The following is a 24,527-nucleotide window of genomic DNA, read 5'->3' as shown; positions in this document are numbered from 1 at the left end:
GTAACTTTGTTATGAGGCAGCTAACAGTCGGTGAATACAGGCAAAAAGACAATACAGACAGTGCGAAACAGGTGTTCTGTTTTTCATCATTTTGCTCAAGTATATTGGCAATTTAATTATATGTATACCCTGACCACTAAATGTTGAAAAGAAAATCAGCCCATTCACTCAGTTAAGCTAGTTTACATTTTACCACTCAGATCAATTTCCCTCTTCATCACTTCCCCACTAACCTAAGCTGTCAGTTGTCATTTTACATTTTGTCTGACTGATCAATACTCTTTGAAAGCAAGTTCCAGAGAGTTGGACTGTGCACTGCATGTTTGTCAGTTTGCATGCGTGTGTTTATGTATGCTCTATTGTCTGCCTTTGTGTTTATGTCCCTGTACTGATGCTTCTGATGCATCACTCTCCCTCTCTCTGACACACACACGCACACATTCAACCTCTGCTCACTGCAGTTCTGGCCAAGCTTTTGTCTGAACAAATGACCAAAAATAAAACGGAGACTAGCTTTCTGCCAACCTCGCCGATGTCTTCTGTAATGGTTCATATCAATCACACCAAACTGCCGTGCACACAGGGCTCTCTCCTCTTTCTCCTCCCTCCCTTCGGCCTGCCCTCTCTAGACTTCTAGTGCCAATGGAGCGCTGTTTCTTGCAGATGGTTTTCTAATGGCAAAGCTCTGGCACGCCGCTGATGGATCACTACACCTCCTGCAGCCAGCCATGCAGCTCATGGCAGCTTTAATGACAAAAGCAGTTGGGGGTTGCAGCACTGGAAATCAGTTGTGTGTGTGGGCATACATGAGACAACAGGGTTTTAATATTTCATGGTGGCATATTTCTTTTTCTCATCCTAAATCAGGAGTATTTTATTTATTTATTTGTTTTTTAAAATTTATTCATATCTAGTTTACAAAGCACCATAGCATTTGCAAATGCCACCTTTTGAAATTTTGTATGATCATTCTTCATTCTGCTGGTTACTGAGTCATGTTCTTTTTGAATCACATATTGTGCTGTAATGTTGAACCGCTATGGATTCATCTTCATGCCTGTATCCAGCTATCTTTGGGCTTTATTCAGGTTTTCCTGCACTCCAGAGAGGGTTAACTTCATAGAATCTGATCAGAATGTGTCAACAGCCTGCATAATGACCAATCAGATCACTTAAAGAGCTTACACAATAATTCCCACAGCCTTTTCACACTATTTGGAATTTGCTCAGATATAAAAAGTGAGGCTAAGCTTCTTATTCTGTTCTACTTGTGTGATTACATTGTATCTTTTGTCTCACTGAATATCATTTTCAGCTCACGCATTAGTCTAATTTCGCTGTAAGTATTCATATTTCTTGTTATAAATTCTCCACTCATGGCTCAGATGATGCATCTTGATTGGCTTGTAAGATAATTAAGAATGTATGAAATGTGAAGCCAAGTAGCCCAAAGAGAGCCAGACATGCAGAAGTACTTCAGGTGTAATATAAGTTTTTCCATCCTGTCCAACAGACTCATTTTCCAAGTTTTCGTATGTTTTGTTCACTAGGAGAATGTCTGTCTTATTCATAAATATCACCTAGAAGGTTCTAGTGGAATACTGAGGAAATATGGGGCGCCAGTGCCATTCCCTTGACCTAGCAAGTTCATGTATAACCCCAGTGAGAGCTGTCTCTGTTGTCTACAATGAGTCAAGTACATTTGGGCAATGGGCTGCAAGAAGGTTGTGGCTTGTGAGTTTATTCTTTTTGGACATGATGTCAAAAAGTGGCCAAAGAGTGAAGAGTGAACGGAAGTGCATATCTGTATCTCTTATCCAGAATATGTTGGAGGGATTAAACATCCCACCTGGCCTTGGAAAGCTTTCAGTTCCCCCCGGAAGAGCTGTAGGAGGTGGCTGGGGAGCAGGACATCTGGGCTACCTTGGTTAGCCTGCTGCCACTACGATCCAGCCCTGGCTAAATGCCAGAAAATGGGTGGATTATAATGAAAAGTGTGCAGTGAGGTGGAGTGAACTGTTCTAATGTAATTATTTGTCATATCTGCTTTTCTATCGCTGTTTATTTTGCCTCAGAGCATATGCTTTTCTGACGCAATTGCCAACAGTATGTACATAGTTTTTCCATGCACTTTGTTTTGTGAGCTAGACACAGTTAGTGTTATTATTTCCATATTTCAAACCTCAGATCAAAATCAAAAAGTATCAGATTTGCATGTGCTTACCTGATGGTTGAGTTTATCTGTTGCGTTATTTCTTTATTTTGTCACCACCAGCAAATATTTTTATTGAATTTTGCTCTGACACAGCAAAAAGCAGCTGAAACTTCTTGTTTCTTGACTATACTCAGCCGTTTTAGGGCTTGCATTAAGTCATTGAATAAGTGGCCTCACAAGTGTAGCGGTCCAATCTGATATGCTGAGCTTTGAGCTTATGTCTTTAAAGATGCACACACAATATAGGGCAGACACTGGGGAGTGTTTGTGCATGTAGCAGCCAATTTAGTTTGACTTGTGGGGTCTCCTGCTGACATTTGGGTGGTATTTACACCCCTCGCTCCGGACGAGGTTGGCATTTTGAAAAGCTTCAGTGGGCCCCTAATCTCCCCCTGTTCACCATCCACAGGATGACCAGGCAAGACCATACCTGTAGATGTCTGCCATGTTTATAACTGTGGGGCATTGTGTGTTTTTGAGTGTGCAAGTAAAGCCTGAAGTCCAGTAGAGTTGTTGTGTTGCTGTATTTTCTGAGTTAATTAGCAAGTGAATACACTCAATACCCAGTAGACTCAAAGCCCATTTCTATGTGTATATGAACGCACATAGAAAGAGTTATTGTTTGTCTGTGGCTTGCTACAGCAAAACATGAAGGAACCCGAGAATTAACTTGCTGGTCTTCAGGTGATATCAGACTGGTAGGTGTACTAGAATGATAAAGTGCGCTCTTGACATTAGCTTATTTAAAAGTACTCGTGTTAATGTGCAGATACTTGATTTCATACGAGGTCAGCTCCCGAAGTTGGTTCTACCGTGTCCATGGTGGAATTATAGAGTGCAAGGCAGAGAAGAATGTCGGAAGGTTGGAGACTGACAGAGAGCGCTCGGGGGAAGTAGAGAGGGAAGGACAATGGAGCAAGCGATGAAAAGAATGATGAGTGGATGACAGGAAGAGGACGGAAGGGCTCTGCCTCCTACTGCTGTAGCCTGTGGTGAAAACGAAAACACACCATGATTCTGCACTAATTTCACACTCTCATTAACTCCCCTCCTGAGCAGCTTGCATAGACTGAGACAAACAGAAAGAGCAGGAGTTAGAGGTGAAACTGAGTATCTATAGGGAAGTTTTCAGCAACTATTTTAGAGGTCTCTCAAACACACTGCTGATTTCTCAAACAGGAAGTCCGAGTAGATGGCTTTCTTTTAACATTTGAATTTTGTATTCCTACCAACATTATGAAACTAAAGCGCAGGGTCAAAATTCTTGTCAAATACATCACAGCAACAAGATTTGTTTGATCTGAAAAAAAAAAAAAACCAAGCAAACAAACAGGTTGTTCAAATCATTTTGTGACAAGCCTGGTGTTTGTAGTTGCCCACTGAGTTACCTTGTGTATGTTCTCCTCCAGACAGACAAATTCCCACTGTGGCAGAACTGAAAATGGCAAAAATAATTTGCGGTTCAACCCTAACCCTCCCTTAATTAGGCGGCAGCTTTATAATTACTGATGACGACTACAGCTTTCCTTCAACAACAACATCTGTAGTCCACCTCAAAGGAGTGTCTGCACAAGAGCTGTTAAAATGCAGCACAGACGTCTCGTCTTAAGTCTTACATACACATACGTGCTTTGCTCTGGCAGCCCTTGCGCTCTTTTCTAATCTTTTCTCACTCGTTCAGGAGGATTTTCCTCAGTAAATAGCACACTTCCTCTCTTCCTCTCTCTCTTCCCAGCCCACACCCATTCAAAACTGGGAATCAGGCTGAGAGAGGATTTTACACTGGAAAGGTCAGAGAGAGAGAGATAAAGAAGGTAGAAGAAAGCAACCAACAACAGAGAGGAGAGAGCAGATGGGAGGCAATGAAAGAAAAACACAAAGGAAAAGATGATAAAAGAAACAAACAGACAGGTGGGATGAGAATAGGGCAAGATAAGTCCGAAGAAGAAAGAAAATGTAGAAGAACACGCTTTTAGATTGCATGTAAACTGGGTGGCACATTGACTTGCTTTGAAGTCAAGTTGTTTATGTGCACATACACAGTCTTCATACATCTGTAATATACTGTCGACAATGGGAAATGAAAAGAGAAGATGGCAAGGAGCTAGACTATTGAACAGCAGGATGCAACCAGTATGTATTGGAAAATTGACCAGAGTCTGAGAAAGATGTGTGGTCCATCTGCAGTGGGCAGTTAGCCTGAAGTAATCTAGCGTAAGACAAAAGTTAGAAATGTGCTCCTACTAAATGGTGACTTCCGGAGATTAATTAAAAAAAACCCTAGCAAAATAAAATTAAAAGAAATACACATGGAGGGAGAGCAGAGGACAGATGGGAAGTAAGAGTGTGTGGAGAAAAGGAAAGCTGCTGAATGTCTGCGTAACATAATGCCAGTTTGCTATGAATCTGTCAGGTGCTCCTACCTGTCACAAGCTGCAGCACCGCAGTATCTTTATTCTTTTATCTCGCTGATGCCCTCCCCGCAGGACAGTACACACACACACACACACACACACACACACACACACAGTGTTGTAAATAATACTGCTAGTTTTATCGCTTTCCAGAAGTGCAACTTCAGCCACTTTCTTGTGAGGTGCAGAGTTTTCAATCTGCTCATGTCTGACAAGTACACACACGCACAGAGACAGACATGCACACTGTAGGCATAACACACACACACACATTGGCACGCACACACCAGGTATTGTGCAGGAGATTAGATCCATCATTGCGGGGGTCTTTTCTCTGGCTATAGAAGGTGGATAAACTCTTTGATTGTGTTTATCCATCCCATAATGGAATCAGACTCAGTTCCCAGGGCAACCTGTCCAACAGACTCATGTGAAGCAGACAGTCGTCAGTCGGAGCTTAAGGGGTTCTAGTTTGTCTGAACGCTCAGCAGTAGACTTCTTATGAAGTCGGCTTTGTCGGTCCCTGTGGCTTTTGGTCAGTGTGAGGAAAAACAGCGGATACTCGGAATTGTTGCCTGGTCAGTTTCGATGCAGAAATTGTGCGGGGACACAAACACACACATGGTTAGGTCTTTGAGGCTTTTCCAGATGACCAGGTCATAATCACACAGATGTTCACGCACTCATGCTGTCCTCGTCAATGTTGTTCCCCCCACAGTGCCCGATTGTTTCTGATTGGTCCGTTTGTGAAAGAGATTAGATTGTATTCTCTGGAGATTTGTAGGTTTTTGTGTGTCTCTTGGTGTATTGTGCGACCAACAATAATTTAATGAAATGAAAGTCTCAATTTTTGAGTGTACAATAATTTAATTAAGCCTAATATGGTTGTGCAGATCTGTTGCTATGAAAGGACAGAAGTGGGAAGACAGAATGCCCTTAATGCTTATTGAATAAATGCCAGAGGGAGGTGCTGCCAAGAAGAGAATTACTGAACCACAATGCAGAGATGTGTTGCGTTCTCCCTCTCCTGTTTGTCTCTTTGTTCTGTCATTTTCTTGCTTTTTCCAGGAATGTAATCAGCCAAGCAAAGATAACAAAACAGGCTTGCAACCTTCTTGAACTGCAATCCTGAAAAAAGAAAAGATATACTCTATTTATAAGGTACTGTTTCCTGTGTTTTCTTATCGTCTCCTGTCCATCTCCTGAGAGTAATGTCAAGGTGAAGACAGAGTGCTGGAGATGGTTGATTCACAGATATTTTCTTGTTGCTATCCCACACACTTCCTTCCGTTTTATCCTTTGAATTCAGCCTCAGTTGTCTGTCTTTCCTCTTTTCCATCCTTCTATCCCTTGACAACATGAGCTGCCACTCTGTGTTACTGTCACATGAGCGAGCGCCAGCCCCCACATCACAGCAGCCTTTGATTGGCCGGGCCTTTCCAGGTCGGTGAGCTGCTGCCTGATAATAACCTTGTTTGATTGCTGGAGCAGAGATGCAATTGATTGATCTGCTCACCCTGTCTGGGGCTAGGCTTCTGAAGTAGCCTTTACGGATGTGTGTGTGTGTGTGTGAGAAGGGGTGTATACATGTAATGGAGTTAGTTGATTGTCAAGGGGAGCTCTAGATAAGCATACATGGGCAAACAAACCTCACAGATGAAAAGACATGCACATATACCCACACTCTTCTTTTATTGTATAGTTTAATTCACAGTGTGTGCCAGTGGGGGGCAGCTGAGCGGGGAGAGTTTAAAGGAGTTTGTTTTTTAAACTCTCCCCATTACATCTGCCCTGTGTACGTCTCTAAACAAACCCCACCAACCAATCAACAAGTCATTATACACCTCATTAAAATTCTCCATCTCAGTCTGAAAGGAATGTTTGTGATCTCCTAATTGGTGGTTACATAAGTTAGTCCATCTTTCTGGATAGTTAATTATTCTCAGAGATAGAAGGTCTCAACTCGGTGCAGCATCTAGTCCAATAGTGGCTAAACAGACTGCAGGTATTTCAAAAAGATTGTGTTTCACACTACATAATTGGGGTTGGGTAATATTTGTTCTTTTTGTGTGTATGTGTGGGTAAAGTCAAGGTCTACAGGCTAACTAAGGTTATGATTTGTTGTTTTTGTGTCACATTGTGTTGTCTGTAACTACACGGCTTGCTTTGTTGTTGGGCTGTCCACATAATGATCATATTTGACTCATGCCGCACTCCGAGTGTGAATAGAAGGAAAATAAACCAATTGTCGGACAAAGAGTTGATTTGTTGCTGTTGTCTTCGATTTGTACATTTTGGGTAATTTGGCCTCTGGCTCTGCTCATCGAGATGTGATTTTGAAAGGATCTTTTTGGTGTAAATGTTCTATTTATTTTCATCAGACGATATTATTTCTTTCAGATAGTGTTTCCGTTTCTGGGTGTAATGACCGTGTGCCCAAATTGAGTTATCAAAGACTTATCAAAGACCGTGAGATGACGACAAAACCTCAAACTTTTAGAAGGAAACAGCATACATTTTAAAAGGAGATGGATATTTCTCCCCTTTCGCCCTTCCTCCCTTATCAGTGATGGTTTGATCCCCAACCAGTCATGCCAGAGTCCTGGTGTGCCCATTCAGTGTGCAACCAGTGGAAAAGTCAAACTGGCAGATTCTTATTGAGTGTGTTTATTGAGTCTCTCCTCCCCTTCCCTCCGCTCGGCTCTCCTCTCCTCTCCCTGTACTCCACTCTGCTCTCATTGCATGTTTTATTTGAGGTAAAGTTTATGAATTGAAATACTTATCTGTGAGACAACTATCCTGTTTCCCTCCAAGACTTTGAGTCTTTCCTCAGAAGATGGAAAATCAATGTAGATGTCGATCACTCCACTTTTAACGTTATCCAAACAAGCAGAAGTAGACGTGGTATTTCCACATTGCCGTGTCTGCTCTCCTGTTTTTTAGTGAAGCCAGTCAAGCATGGGAAGTTGAGGGATGAAAAACACTTTGGCACTAAATTGCAACAAGACTGTACTGGCAAGCTTTCCTCTCGGGTTGATAAGCAGAAAACGTGTAAAATGTTTGCCACAGTCACCCCTTCTGTCTGTGAGTGGTCTCTTCTGTAAAACCGTTTGGCTAAATTCATTACATCTACCTGAAACAGAGCTCACATCCACTAGAGTGACGACTGGCGGGGAATTTCAACCAGAGGACAGAGCAGACTCTATACGGGGAATGAACAACAGACGTGAGGTGCGCAGAGAAGGGAAAAGGCGAAAATCCATTATGTTTGATGTTAGTGTCTCACCCTGGCAGCAAATGCTGGTGGAAAAACCCTGTGAAATGACATTAGGGGCGTCTTGTAATGTGATTTCTGCTATGTGTGAATATGAGATTTCTAATGGATTTAAGCACATTAGAGCAGTCTTTATCTGTAGTATTTATTCCCCCCTGGTTTCAAATGCAATTTGCTAAGTACGACATTTCACTCAGCTCGAGCTCACTGGCTTTCTGGCTAGAAGGGATGTGGGGGAGGATTATATTATTTTCCTTCTTTGTGGAGGGTGCTACATAAAGATGTCATGATAAATATTCGAGGCACGGCATTTGTGACAAATTGGTATATCATGACAGAGAGAGAGATTATTTCTATAATATGTGCAGAGGTATGCAGGGAAGAATAGTTTCAGGAGTCAGGAGTGGCTCTGCATGTGGTTGTTGGAGTTTGTTCATATTTCCTTGTGTGTGTGTGTGTTTTATAGGTGTAGGTATACTAGGCTTTTACCACACCACTATTAAGTATTAATGTGTTTTTTGTATCTGCACATGATTATAGTACTCCTCTTTAATGAGAAGACGCAGATTTATTATGAATACCCAAATGTTTTCAGTGACTTCGTGTTTCACCACGTCATGTGTTAATGTAGACAGTTAAAACTGGACCCAAGGTTGTATTTGTACGAATTATAGATGAGTACATGGACACAGTGCAAGTATAAGGTCTCAAGTTTGGTTCAAGACTCCAAAGCTGTGACAAAGTGCTGTTTTCATAGCACTCCACCAATCTCTCACACTGCTTACGTAGTAAAGAAAAGACAAATACTCATGTTTGTCTTCAATTTTCCTGACACCCTAATATCTGTCCCTGACTGATTGGGGTCACAGCATCCCTGATTAGCATGCACATTTACGTGTTCCTGTCAGCATTTCCGTAAATTGTCCCAAATCAACCAATGTGGTGCACTCCGAGCTCTCTGCAGGTTTAATGAGCTAGATTAAGACGGAAGTCATTTAACCCCTGCCTGCGACACACACGCACACAAACACAGTCTAGTTGTATGTATCCATCTTAGCCAAACAACCATGAGCATGCAAGCGCTCACACACGCGCGCACACACACATGCACACACAATATAACTGCCTCACCTCCACCCTGTATTTCAACAGACAGGAGATGGAGCGAGGCCATTATGCAAATGTCAGGTGTCAAGTGTAAATGAGATTGGAGGGATGGGAAACAGAAGTATTGAATATCACGCCGGCTCCCTTGGCAACTGCACCAAGGTAATGAGAGCATTCCAGGACGTAGGCTGGCAAAAGCCTTCGTTACACAGAAAGATAGCAGAATGAAAAAGACTGAATAAAAATTGTTAAGAATAAGTCCATTGAGTTGGTTATCATACTTGGAGTATGAACAAGAAGGGCTGTTGTTTTTTGGGGTGTTTTTTTTCCCCAACAGTCTTTGAATTTTAAACCCAGAAATGTAAATTCAGTCATTTTTTTCTCATCCCCGTGCCAGTGAACAGACAGGTGAAGTTTTTTGGTCCACAAAAGAATTCTGGAACTTCATCACAAAACAGCCTTGACTTGTTTTAAAATGTCAAAAAAAATTGATGAAAATAATTAAAGATGACCATTTAGATCTCCTTAATCCTACTGTGATGTAATCAGATAGCTTGGTTTAATCAACGAAGACTTTGAATTAAAGAAATTCAGTTTATTAACAGAAACAAAAGGAGTGAGAAAGTTTAAACAGGGCATTTAAATAGGACCAAAATGATTAATATGAATATCAAAATAGTTGCCAAAAATGTATCTTTTCTTTGACAAATCATTTCTACTCCGACGTTACCCGTTTGATCATTCAGTTTCAGTAATCAGTATCAAATGATTATAAGGTATACCAAAGTATTTCAGCGTTGTGTAACAACAGTGCAGTGTCAGTTTTTCAGAACAAGTCTGTCAGTTAGTCCATAAAGATAACCCTTTTCTTCACATTACCTTGTCAGTCATGTACTACTGTTGATTGCGGGTCATCTCATCATCTGCCATAGAACTTTGGCCCAGCTGTTGTTAAATGTTATGCATCTCATTCTATCTCTCGGCCTTTCTAGTCTGTCTATAGCTGCAGGCTGTGTACTGATTATTATGAGTATTCATGCCTAATCCTCTTTTCTTGTTTCTCCATCACTCGTTGTTCCTCCCATTCTCCTCCTTCTCTCACCGCTCCATTTACTGCCGGCCTCGGTCTCTTTGTAAGAAAAACAGGAAGATTAAATATTCCCGTAATTGCTGAAACCTCAGACTACCACTATTAGTTTAATAATGGATGTAACTCGGAACAAGTAATCATATAATTGTCACCAAATGTAAATGCCTTATTAAAAAGACTTCGTATGAACAAAGCATTCTGCATCCTTTGACATATGTGCTATCAGGGCTTAGGAGAGTAATTGTTCGTACCAGATATATAAGTTTACTTTCTGTCTCTGCCAACCTTTAAGAAACCTGCCTTTAGCCAACAGATGGTCTTGACTGTTGTCACACATTTTGCAGACAGGAAGCAATACAGTGTTATTCATAGGAACTGATCAGGATGAAGGCATATATGTAGAATGACACTGATGTGTTTGTTGAATACTCTCCCTGGTGTCATGTTACAACCACTAAAGTAGATGCATATGTGCTGTGTGAAGAAGAAACAAATGCAAATCAGTTGTTAAAAACTGATATTCTAAACATTTCATGGTGAGAAGGTAGCGGGCTGAGGCATAAGCTTGCACCAGTGGAGAACAGCAGGAGACGCACAGTATCTGTTAACGTTGTCACCACTTTCGTTCTCTGGGTTCATTTGCTGTGGTTTTGTTTATTGCTGAATCTGATGGTGAATGATGAATCCCTCAGTGAGTCTGAGAAATGTATCCCCCAGGGAATTTGATTGTATCCAAAGGTCTTCTCTCTTCTCTCCAACCTCTGCTCACCTCCCTGTGGTCATCCTGACACCTGAAATATTTTATGGAAAGATTCCCTGTTTACCCATATGGCGGTGTACACGAAAACACACCGCTCACACATTGCCAGTGCACACACCTGTCACTTTTTAAAGTGAAACACACAAAGTTAAAGGTCATTGCTGGCTCAAGGTTGTCTCTCTCCCCTGAGAGCCCTTTCAAGTGGACACACACACACTCATGCAGAGACCAAGACATGACACAAGAACAAGCAGGCTTGAAAGGATCACTAAATAATTTAACCCCTAACATCATATTTCCCCTGGCAGTAATGTATACAACGAGACTTGCATGTGCAAGGGATGTGTGTGTTTGTCTGCGTGGGTGCAGATACTTACACGGCATGTATTCACCTTCATTTTGTACATGCCCTATATGCTGAGAGGTGGCTATTTCAGCAGTTGTAATGTGATGTGTGGGAGTATTATCAGAGCTGTAGGTATGACAGACACACAGCCCTGGAGCTGACTTCCTGGAATTGCATTTTGTTGGCCGTCTCCAATATGAGACCTGTCACCTCGCTCCCTCCAGGCCATGCAAACTGTGATTGAGGCATTTCTGTGAGGTGTCACTATCAAGGGTTCATGCTTGTGAGGGTTTTTGTGTTTCTGTCTATCTCCCTGCGCACAATGGGTAATAGGCTGGTTTTCATGCCGATGAAGAGTTTTACACATCCATTCTCTCTCTCTCTCTCTCTCTCTCTCCCTCTCCCTCTCTCTATCTTTCTCTCCCCCCTTCTTCAGTCTTCTTGCTGTCCTTCATTCCATCTCTGCTTCCCTCCACCTTCACTTTGTCCTTCCTCAGTGCTCTTCACCTTCCATGCTTTTCTTACATCTCTCCTTTCCACCCGTCCTCACCTCCCGTGCCCTCCTCCTCCCCCTGCCTCTTCCTGTCAACACTGTCATAGCTTGGGGAGCCCTTCAGTGTATTACAGACCTCTCACCACTAGTTCTCTTTATGGCACTTTCTCTTTTTAAATTCAATCAGGCTTCAATAGAGCCCCCAGAACCATTTCAATTTACTACCTGGACGCAACAGGATGGAAAGTCCAACGCTAACATAAAGGTCTAAATGGAATGGAGGGCTAAAAGAGAGAGAGAGAGAGAGAGAAGAGGGATGGGGGACAGGTTTGGTAAGAAATGGGGGGGGGGTGGTATTGAAACGGTGCCATGGAGAGATAACAGCAATGGAGTGGTAAAAATAGAGAGAGGCTGGGGAATTAGGGGAAAGAGAGTGAGAGAGAAAGATGAGGCAGAGGGAAGAGTCTGGAACGTTACAGGGGATAAGAGACCAGAGATGACAGCAGGGGAGAGCGAAAGGAGTAAAAGGAAGGGTGGAAGATGGAGGGTAGGAGATAAGGGCATACAGTAAGGAGAAGAAGTTATAAATATAAAGTGTTTTTTTTTTCCTTTTTAATCAGAGGAGAAAGTGATGTGAAACGGCTCATCGACTGTAGCAGTCGTGTTTCAACGAATACATCAACCTCCTATGATAGCGTGAATTGCCAGTATGCAGTGCTGGTATGTGAAAAAAAATACAGTATGTAACACACACATACCTGAAAGGGAAATGTGGAACTAGTTTTGTGGTGTTTGTGCAAAATTGTTTTTATATATAACTCAGCAGAATGACTTTCCTTCAACTGTGGCTATTGTATTTTTTGAGTAAATATCGAAACCGTGCCATTTCCTCATAACAATCCTTTTGACCTCGAATTGCCTGCTTTTTTTAGGGCAACTTTCCATTCAGTCCCCCCTCCCTTTGGGCCAGAATAGACTCCTCGTGTCCATCTTTGCTGCCAGCACTTTGTGTGTTGTGTGCAGGTTAAGTGTTTTTCTCAGTAGTTTTCAGTTGAATTGAGAAGTGCTTTCACACGTAGCTCTCCCAGGGATAGCTGTCATTTCAGTCTTGCTGAGTCATTCACTGAACCATGAGTGTCCTTTGGTAGCTCAAAAAAGACTATATCATCACCATCCACTCTGATTAGAAGAGAATATGTTTTTTTGTGTGTGTGAGTCAGTGTTAAGGTGAGAAAAGAGGGACCTGACACCCAAGCTAAATCTGTTGCCTCTTGTCCTGCTCCTGTAAATTGCTTCTTAAAAAGTGAGGCACATGCACTGACTTTTCTGAAAGGTAGAAGATATGAGCCTGTGCCAGAAGACTTGTTGAAAAAACTGTATGAGCTTAGCACTTACATACGTAATTTTTTTCTCTGTGGCTCTGTGTTAAGGCAGCATCATCATGGCGTACTGTCGATGCTCCCTTTATTTAGGTCCAAATTCTCCCTCTCCTTCTTCATCCTTTGACCCCGAAGTCTTTTAGATTATTCTGAAACTGAGAATTAACTCAGAGAGAGAAACTAACACCAAGTTTCTCATAGAGGGTCACCATGCTACTCCTCTGGATGCCCAGGCCGAAAGGGAACATGTACATAAAGGCACTTTAGCTTTAGCACCTTAAAGCACCACATTCGTGTGGACTTGGCGGTGGTTTCTTTAGAGATATCTTTAGAGGAACTGTATGATTAGTCCATGATCCTGGTTGGATTGGAATTGAAGGCCTTTTATGTTTCAGTTTGTGTTGGTTCCTGTATTCTTGACTACTTGCTTTGTTTTTTCATTCCCTACCTTACTTTAGTAAGGCAGTACCCTTCCCCTTGTTTCTTTAAGTGTCACCTGTGGGAGACCACTTCATGCTTGGCTCATTATTCAGACTCGTTTTAAAAGGAGGAGATGAACACTTAAATGCTTAAGCGTTAAGCAGAGTACAATCAGACCAGATATTTGTGTGCACCTGCCTATCAGACTAGAGAATAGTGTGTGTGTGTGTTTGTGTGTCTGAACTAAGCAACCCGCTGCCTGTTATTGAGGAAGTAGGCATTTGAGGAGACTATACACCAACATGGGACCAGCTATGAACAGTGCCACCACCTGCCTCCCTGACTGACATTGTACAGTGAGCACAAAAGGAGTAATTTAGGCCCAGCAGACTCCCATTGTAAGATTGAGGCATCTTTGCCACTCTGTGGTCCTAATGGCTCAATGTAGCGTGTGTGCGAGTTGAACCTCCCTCTGCCCTTCTCCATTCATAGGATAGTAAAAGAAGAAAAGACAAAAATTGCCAACAGTTAGCTTCCATTAATAGTGAATGGGACATTTTTCACTGGGAAGGTTTATACAAAAAACTCAAATTAAAATAAGACAGTGATAACAAGCACTAATACAACTTCAGATGCTTCAGGTTTTAAAATATTGTGACTATTAGTGGTTGAGAGGCACTTGTTGTTTACCGTCGTTATGATGTTGTCATGTGTTTTGATGTTTTCATATGTATGAATGAGAGTCACAAGGCAGCCGGTGGAGTCAGTGCAGCGCACGTTCATGTGCTCTGAAGGACTGGCTTTGCAGGGAGGCCCGAAGGGAAGGAATAGGATTTTTTCGGTTGGATACTTTCAAAATGTAGCTTCCTCTCACCGATTTCTCCAGTGATTACCGTCTCCAACTTTAATGAAGACCGGATGGATCTAAAAGTCTGAACTTAACTGCATATAACGTTAAGACAAATTAGGAGTTCGTATTAAGTAGCATATAATTGTCTCCACTATTTGATGCTGCTATTGCTCATGATAACTGATCTTCACCACCCATTTACAGACTCATTAGTAAATCTCTGAGTCTATCTCGACAAAAAAAATCTTGTTTCAGCTGACAGCAGGGACAGCCTATTATACATTCATACTTCAGTGACAGACCTTCAAAAATAAAAAGATTTGGTCCACTGAAACTTTGAAAGCTATTGTGAATGGGAATGAACCCGCGGTGGACAGGTTTGTACCCTGCTGCTATGATTTTCTTGCCTTAGGCAACGCGCCAGGGAAGGTTTGTGTCTTTGAAACCAAGTTTTGGTGGAGTGGAGAATTTTTGCAGCGTTGGTGAGACCCATCACACAACTGTGAGTTTAATGATTTCAAACATGGGCTGTAGACAGGGACTCAATTCACCGGCATGCTGAATTAGAAGAAGCAGAAAGCAAAAACTATAGTGAGAAAGTGAAAAACACCAAACAAGTGGTAGCTGAAGGATTTATGTGGCAGTTTAGGATCACATAATAGAGACAGAGTCTGTCTTTGTGCATAGGTACTTGGTTCCCGTACTGTATTTAGTTGAATATACCTTGACTGCATTACTCTCAGAGAAAAACCTAATGAGAGACATTGTCTTGGGTAGAATTAGAGAGAGAGATAAAGAGATGGAGGGTGTAGAACACGCAGTAGGAAGATGGAGGAGTAGGCCAGCAGCGGTAGTAAGGTGGTGATTTGTCTTTGAGGCTCTGTGATGTTGGTGTTGGCAGCGTCAGCTAAACAAGGCCATCTCATTTCCTGTTGTCTGCAGGAAGCAGCTGTCTGCTACCGCTAGTGCTGCTGCTGCTGCTGCTACTACTCAGAGCCCCTGGTCATCAATCTCTCCCGTTTTAATTGGTCTGCACCACACTGCGACGGGCCAGCACACACACACACACACACACACTGACAGAAATAGGCCCAGACGTAAATGTGCGTGCAAGCATTTTATGTGTGGATGTGCGCACACACATACCGAACATCTGTAGCACATATTCGGTTATACACCTGCTTACCTCTGTGTCACACACAGATAACCACTAATGAACATCATACACATTTTCCGACTTCAGTCCTGGCTGTGGCATTTCAGCTCCTCGTACGTAATACTATTAATATCCGAAGAGTGTAGATTCATAGAGCCTCCTTCGTATCAGTTGTCTGTTTTTATGAATTCTGAGATACAGAAGATCCAGTTTTTAAAACTTAACACTGCTTATTCTTATGATAAAATATACCCTAAAAAGTAGTTTAAATCTTATTTTAGTAATACTGAACATCTCGCTTTAATTTTTTGTAACCGAACGAGTTGTACTCTGAAGCAGAATAGCAGTGGAGACATTAACTGTTGTGTGGAGTCAGCAGCTGCACCAACGGTGACTTGACTGGGATTATCAGATTTACAGATGTAAGCCTTACATTTATATACAACACCAATTGTAGTGGGCATTTTTCACAGCAGACATTTTGACTTTGATGCAGTAGAGAAAGAAAGGTGTTTTAAGTAACATTACAGGAGTCCAGGATTCAGAAACCTGAAACAGAAGCAGCTAAATGGAATTCAACTCTCAGTAATTTTTTTGTCCCCCCCAAAAAAGCGAAAATGTCTTCTGTGACAAAGGTTGTATTCACATTCAAGAAATTGATTTATTCATCAACTCTGAAAAAATATTATTGATGACACTTTAAGTGGAGACTGAGGAGACCCAGGTGTCTCTAAGGAGGATCCATACAGTCCACTACCAGTTTTAGGAATATAATAATGCTGATATTCCATCTCAAGATCAAACATAGAGATAAAGTTAAGGTTTAATTATGTTCACACTTGCGTACCTCAGAGCTTTGACATACACGCCTTTTGTGAAGCCTTTCACTAATGATTTTTATAAATGCAGTGTGAAATGTGAGTGGCTAACTTTTCCTTTTCCTTTTCTTGTGTGTCAGGGTCAAGTTGTTATAATGCAGAATGAATAACTGATGGATTATCTTATGGGGACAGGCCATTCTGTAGTCATTCATTGTGGTCTGTGCAGACTCTCTGATGGGTTGGAGCAGGATGAACCTCTGTTTTCTATCCTATTAGCCTCGCTCTCCTAAGGAAAGATCCTGATTATGAAGCCCATTTATACCTGCTGCTGTAAGCATGCGGACACACACACACCCCCACACGCACACACTCACACACACACACACCCACAATTTACATAATGCAGCTTTGCACCTTCTTGTCATACTCCTTTCTTTCTCTCTTTTGTTCTCTTAAACAAACACATGCTCATAACCCACCCCCCACCCCCCATCCCCCACTCCTGCACACACACACACACACACACACACACACACACACACACACATATACTCTCACACATGTGCAGACACACCAAAAGCCTTCAGCGTATGTGATGCAGCATCAGGGGCAAGGGCAGGGTATAAACAGCAGGGAGTCTGGCACAGGCGTAGGCGGTGTGTGGGAAGGCCATATGCATTTCACCAGGCACCGATGAAAACACACGGTCGTACACTTAATCACACACACAGTTGTCACATAAAAATAACAAAACAAACAAACAAAAAAAACAATATATTCATCCATTTCTTTCCTTCTGTCTGTCTTTCTCTTTCATACTCTCTCTCTCTTTCCCACACACACACACACATACACACATACATACTTACGGCAAATCCTGTACAGGTTTCAGATGGTACACACCAACTGGAATCTTAATTCTTCCTCAAAACCATTTATGATTAAAAACAAAAAAGAAAAAAAAAGCTCGAGTCTACTGATGCTGCAACCTGAGTTGGTAGAACAAGCTGACACAGTGCCATCCAGTGGTGGTGATGGTAAGTGCTCCGGGTTTTGGCACATTTAACTGAAACAACAACATAAAAAGGTGTTCTGGATCAAGCCAGTAGTCACACAGAATGAGATTTTCCATCTTTTATTTTACTCTTTAATGCTTTGCTACAGCCATGTGTGTTGAAACCTCTCGAGCGGCTCTCCATATTCTCCGGTGTGACTTCATTAATTTAATGTCGCAGTAGAAATAAGTAAGTAGTGTGTAATATTCCCAGAGAATCAATATTGAATGTGCAGCTTGATAACAATTAAAAGCTGCCATTGTAGCAGCTATTGTCTTATCCATTGGAATGAAAGCTAATGTTAGTTGTGCCATAAAACCCATAAAGTGTCACCATCCATTAAAATCCTCTTATGACTTTCAAATCTTCCTGAAGTGACTGGGTAGAGCTGCGAGGAAGTGTAATTGCACATAGATAAGTGCTTTCAAGGATGTGCATGTGGTGTATTGATGTAGTGACGTGCGGCTGTACATTTTTATGTCAGTTCAGTGTGTGTGACAGAGACACACTGATTTTGTATGTGCCGCGCACACACACACACACACACACACACACACCTATGCTCTCTCTCTCTCTCTCTCTTCCTCCCTCCCTCTCCCTCCCTCCCTCCCTCCTTCAAATGGCGGAGGTTCAGTGTGTCCTGTCCTTGGCGTGTGACAGGTCTTTACAGAGCGAGCCTTCCTCTCTGGGCGACGAAATCAGAATTCACCATAGCTGATAGGTTCGTGCCTGGGGGGAATTCTGGGAGATTTAAAAATGCTGACTCTCTAATCGATCTCAGCACACTCTTATTCTGCTGTCTTTCTTAAATCTTTGTCTTTATCCCATTCCTCTTTCGGCATCATTACGCCGCTGCTGCAGATAGAGATGGATGAGGAGATCCCAACCCTTTCCATTTAAAGAAGCATTTGTTACCTTAGTTTTAGTTCCCAGTGGAAAAAGAATTTGGAGCTGCTGGTATAAAACATCTTTGTCCCTGTCTGTTCTCATTTGTTTTAGCTATCTTAAAAGCAAAACAAACCTTGGCTTTCTCCAAATTATCAGAAAGCCATTAGGATGCAGTGGGCTCACTCATTAGCCAAATCCCTGTTGATATAAATACCTTATGCCATCCAGGAATGTTATTTATTCACGTACATACACATAGGGCATGGCATTTACAATTACCCTGCTCCAGACCCAAGGATCTGACATCTGTTTTCTAATGATAGATAATTACATGATGTCAACTGCAATCATCGGCAGTTGCTGCTAAGACACTGTGTTCGGAGTGCCACTGGTGCTGCCATGTTGGTTCCAGCGGTGACAGCACACCTTGAGGGGAACTGTGGCCAACTCCCTCAGAATGTAAATATGAGTCTGGGAGTCAGGGAGTGTGAGTGTGCATATGCATCTGAGAGAGCTGTTGGCACCGGTGAGACTGGTCATGAGTGGATGGACATTTGAAGGTGAAGCCAGTCTGTGCTCTCAGAAGTCGTTGGGTCTCAAAAGAATAACAATCTTCTAGGATCCATATCTAAAACCTAAGCTTAACAAAAGGAGAAATGACACTCACATTTCTTTTTAAACTGGTGGTTAGGAATTTTGTGATTTCTGTCATTTTGTGAGGATGTTTTCATAAATTTGATTGTTCTTTTTAGTCCTTAATGTGTAAAATAATTGCTTGAACTAATTTTCTTTCCATAAGATGGATAACTTAGGCTTTACTATGTTAAATGTCAAAACATTCCACAGCCTGTAAGACCTAAAAATACTTAGACAAGAGACCACATACTGTGTGTTCAACTATTTTTCGACAGATAACAACAGGTGAATAAATGAAACTCACCCTCACTGTGGTTAGATTACAGATTTCTCTGAGTCTTAACCTTCTTGTGAACATGTGGAATAATTTAAGTACGCAACTCAACAAAATATAGAACAAAGATTGTGATTTGGAAAATATTCCACAAATTGGACAAAAGCTCCATTGTCTCTAGCATCTGATTATTAATAAAGTGTGTGTGTGTGTGTGTGTGTGTGTATGTGTATGTGTGTGTGTGTGAGGACAGATAAGCAGATTATTTAAGGTTATTGAGATTTCACTTAGACGGGCAAAGGAATCGACACTGTGACGCGTCTCTGCAGCGCCTCCACCGCATCTCCTTGGCGACTTGGCTGACACCTCTGCTGCGTACAACTGCCATATGGTTGACTGGTGTGTTTTGTTGTCACCTGGCAATGAAACGGACATTGTTAATGTCACACTGGGTCCAATTAGAAAAGCATCACAAGCTGAAGCCGACACAATTACTGAATTCTTGTGGTTCTGAAAGGATTGAAAGCATCCTTTGAATGAGCAATGTTTTTTTTTTTCTTTTTTCAAGTAAGCAAAGGATATTTAAGGAATCATGCATGCAATTTATGTGTTGCTCTATCATTAAGTTGGTTTTAATGTGGTATGACATGCCGGTGAAATGAGTAAGACTTTTGTCTATTTAACTACAGGCATCTTTGTTCCAGGCACAATAACAGTGCTTGAAAGATGTTAACACTTTAATTTAACAGTGTTACAATGACCTCTAAAGCATTTGAATATATTTGGAATATGTTTAGGCTTTTTAAAGTAGAGAGATTTCAGACTTGCTCAAACATGTTTTTTTCCCCCACTGTTGATGTAGAGGGAGCTCCAACCAGATAGGTTGAGAAGCCAGGTCTTTCTGTGATCAGAATCAGTGATGTATCATGCGGTTGCCCATCATAACTGGCGAAATTATGTCAATTTCGACCAATGTAAAGTCAAGCTCAGTCATAGCCCTGAGACATCAAATGAGTCTAGCTGTCATTCTTCGGTGAGAGGTCAGGCTGCCACATCATGTTTCTGTGTAGGAGGTTTGGCTCTGAGTATGAGTTTCTGCAAATGGCCTTGTACTGCCTGCAAAGATGCAGCAAGCGCTTTTCTGAGTGCTTCATTTGCAGTTGGGACAAGCTGATGGCTTTTGCGAATGTGTATGTTAACTCGTGCAGTGTCATTTGTTATCACCAACATCATCTTCATCACAAGCTGCTGTTGTCTTTGCAGTATGTCACGGCATCAGCGAGGTAGACGTTTGGAGGATCCGGTTGTAATGAAAATGAGCTGAGAGAGAATCTTTCAGGAGCCATTTGGAAATCTTTAAGCTCTGCTGTGCTTTGCCATGTAATTAATTCATCTGCATTTTAACCAGCCTCACAACTCTGTATATTGCACTGTATATTCCAAATGATTTCTTGGGATTGTCTCACAAAACACTCTGTGTAAGCTGTCTTGCTCACTAAACTCTTAAAATGTGAATTTGCTGACATATGCTCCTGGGGTTCAGGTTGCGGGCCCCAACAGTGCTTTTAGCCCAGTTAGCTTGGCTAAACTTCCTTGCAATACCCACGGGCTCTGTATCCTAGTGAAGGGGCCTGAGGCTCAGCTCCAGATGGCCGTCTGGATAGACAAAGCCGTTTTACTGCCTCGTCCCTGCCACATTACTCAAACGTTATCACCCCTGCCTACAAAAATCCATCTGTTCTCACGCTCTAACTCAAAGATCCATCATCTTGACACTTGTATTGAAACAATGACAATAATGACAGCACGAGATGGATCTCAGAACAACACTATGCACGTTTAAACTGGCAACTTTTGTCCGAAGATCAATTTTTGGAAATGAAGTTGTCAGCAGAATTTTTTTTTTTTTCTATAGGAGGAGCATTTAAGTTGTGCTCTCTACATATTTATACAGAGGAGCTGTGTATCTGGCTCCCATTGTTTTGCAAGCTTGACGGTTTTAATGAGGCCACAGAAGAGTTTCTTCTAGTTAACTTTCTGTTGTGGTAGAGTTTCAGCTGGGATCAATGAAGGATTTAGAATAGGTTTAAGTTCCTCCTCGCTCACTCTGCCTCTCTCACTTGCTCACTCTGCCACACAAGGATGCTTGCACACACACACACACACACACACACACACACATACTTGCCTCAGCTCTTGCTGACTAATTGGGTACAGATGCTGAGTGGTGTGATCTTATAGTTTGAGCTCCCAGTGTGTTTTTATGTGTGCCTGTGCATGTGCATGTTTGTATGTTAACAGGTGCTGAACTTAAGCTTACCCCTTACCATTCACCTCCACTGATCTATACTGATCTATAGTTCCTGCATAGACTGTGTGTCCCTGGTTGTCTCCATTGCTGCAGCCTCCTGCTTCTGACTCCCCTGCACTTCAGCACAGACACTGTTTACAAGCAGTGGAGTTTTTTATTTATTTATTTTTTTACAAATGGCTTTGTCCATCCAAATCACCATCTAGAGTCATCTTTGTAGCTTCACTCCAGATTTATTTTCCGTTTCAGTCCTCAGTTTTGTGTGGTTTTCTCACGTAAAACGTTTTTCTTTGCACTCTATCTCTCGCTTTTCTATAAGTTTAGATCATATATATTACAGGTCTTGTAGGTCAAAGAATGCTTTTGTGAGGACTTTGATTTATTTGTGCATTTATATGTGCTGAGCGCTTGAAAAGGCACTCGCTCTTGCATGGTTTGCCCTGTGGTGTGTGTGAGACGAGGCCAGTGACCAGTGATTCTCTGACAAACGAGGTGTGCATGTGCCTCTACCAGCCCATACATTACTGTCTGACCCTATCTGACCAACCAGACATCAGCTTTCTGGGGAAATTCAGAGAGCATGTGTACTGAAGCCCTGACCATTTTATATCATTAACGCTGTAAATATCTTAAGAATTTGGGGTTTTTTGCTGCATTTAATTGTTGGCTTTCACTGTCCTTGACATAGACTTTTTGCTGGAAATCTTTGGTGCTATTGCCAACACGCACACAGTATATGGTCAAAAGTATTGGGACACCTGACCGTTGCATTCTAAATTCATAGACAACTTTACAGCAATCACGGCTTCCACTCTTCTGGGAAAGCTCTCTATAAGACTTTGGAGTGTTTCTTTGAGAATTTTTGCCCATTCATGCAGTAGAACATTTGTGAGATCAAGAACTGATGTTGGACTAAAGGTCTGGCTCACAATCTCTGTTCCAGTCCAGGTGTTGGATGGGGTTGAGGTCAGGACTCTGTGAGGGCCAGTCAAGTTCTTCCACGCCAAACTCATCCAATCATGTCTTTATGAACCTTGCTTTGTGCACTAGGTTACAGTCATGTTGGAATAGAAAAGGGCCTTCAACAAACTGCTGCCACAAAGGAAGCCCCCACCCCTGAAAAGCAGCTCTATACCACACCTGAATTCAATAATAAAGCAGTGTGTCCCAATACATTTGTCTATATAGTGTGTCTTAGAGTTACAGAATATATCTAAAGATTTGCCCTAATCACACCAAGCAGCTCCATCTGAGCTCTTCCAGAGTCCCAAATCTTTCCAAAATTAGCTCCGATGTCAGATCTTACCCTCCAGGTCCACGTCAGACCCACCAATGCCCAGTTGCTGTGGTGCTGGTTTCAAACCTGTGTCGCAGTGCCCCTGTGATGTTTCAAACATCTTGGTAGTGAAATAGCCTGTGTTCACGGGTGGTGTGATGATGTTGGCATATCCTTACTGTTCGATTGTCTGTTTGTTTTGTTTGTCTTGACTGCTGTGCCCAGGTTCATTCAGGAGATAGAGATGAACATGGGACCAGGCCAGGCTAAGCAGTGCCAGCTCCGAGCCTTCCTCACTTACTACATCAATGACCTCTTCCTCAATCAGGTTAGTGAAATGACAGATTGATGCCTTTTATACTGTCCACTATAGATAGATAGATAGATATACTTTATTGATCCCAGGATGGGAAATTGCAGTGCAGCAGCAGCAATACACACAACAGGCTAAACAAAATGTTAAAATAGCAAAATAAAAAGTGGCATATATGAAATATATATACAAGGCAATATAAAAAAGTATATATACAGCAGTAAACAGTGTAATGTAGTGCAAAACAAAGTAGAGTGTAAGGTGTCAGTAGAATGTAAGGTGAGTGAGTAAAACATATAAAGTGCGTAGTGGAGAGTAGCATATGTAATCTCCACCTGCAGGATTCATATGACATCTCTACATATTTTCTGCAGGTTTTAAACAAATGGAGAGGCTGCTTGTAAATTTCAGATTTTCAGTTCGTCTCCACCCCCTTGGGCATGTGTGTGACAGACATGTTTTATTTTTAGTTCGCAAGTTAGTGGTGCAGTGTGACATTATGTCAAAAATTAGATTTACTCCCGAGGAACTGAGGAGGCACCATTAACCACTGACACTGGTATGTATATACATAAAAGGAGAGAAGATTTGTGCGTAACATAAATCACTTCTGCATCTTGTCATGTGTTGCTTATGAAGTAGCTGCTTTCAGTTTTCAAACAAATGTAAATTTACAGATTGTAATTCTGCTTGTAAAACTGTTTTTCCTCAGGCTTTATGAAGAATTTTCAATTGTTAAGTTGTCTAAATAGTCTGTTTTATCAAGACGACCATCTGGAGCTGAGTAACTTTTTGCATTAAATATTAGAAACAGCTTTGAATTTTGTTTATGCTGATGGGAACATCATCTTCACCTTCAGGAAATATTAAATTTCAAACAAAAATAACAAATACTGACTGATTTTTAAACATACAAAATGAGTTTTTCATTACTGCAGATTTATCCCATTAAATACTATAAGTCTATGTGATGCAAACTTTTGTCACTGAACCATAAGGTGCGAACAGAGATCAACAAGGAAATTGAGGCAGTGAGCAAAGCATCGGACCCCTTGAAGATCCTTGCCAGCGCTGATACCATGAAAGTCCTGGGAGTTCAGAGACCCCTGCTGCAGGTCAGGAACTTCCATAACACGCATCCGTAAAACACCCAATATTTACATACACAGGTGGGTGGGGGGCAAAAAGGCTTGACAGCTTTGCACTGGACATTGATTGTACAGGTGGTAATGACTTTTCTTATGTGGAAACAAACCTGCCTGCTTGGACAAGTCTCTTTTGTTTGAATACAAAAGTTCAAACTGTGAACGCTGGATGTGAACAGCCTTCGACTTTTGGTTCACACGCTTGCATGCAGGCTGTGTGTGCACCTGTGAGCAGTTTGAGGTGCCACACTATCTGTTTGTTTAGCACCATCTCCCTTTTGTACCCCTGTTCAGTGGAGGAGGG

The 24,527-nt window shown here is 41.8% G+C and overlaps 1 protein-coding gene across 1 annotated transcript in view; it reads left to right on the top strand.

Moving 5' to 3' along the window:
- The window catches only part of exoc4 (exocyst complex component 4), a 100,214-nt gene that overhangs the window by 37,709 nt on the left and 37,978 nt on the right, over nucleotides 1-24,527 (top strand). The window contains exons 12-13 of the mRNA XM_046378470.1: nucleotides 22,991-23,093; nucleotides 24,077-24,193. Coding sequence (XP_046234426.1) covers nucleotides 22,991-23,093; nucleotides 24,077-24,193 — 220 coding nt within the window. The remainder of the gene's footprint in view (nucleotides 1-22,990; nucleotides 23,094-24,076; nucleotides 24,194-24,527) is intronic.

This window comes from Scatophagus argus, chromosome 22, assembly GCF_020382885.2.
Source record: "Scatophagus argus isolate fScaArg1 chromosome 22, fScaArg1.pri, whole genome shotgun sequence".
Lineage (NCBI taxonomy): Eukaryota > Metazoa > Chordata > Actinopteri > Scatophagidae > Scatophagus > Scatophagus argus.
Note: the sequence above shows the minus strand (reverse complement) of the source record. Positions and strands in the feature narration are given on the sequence as shown.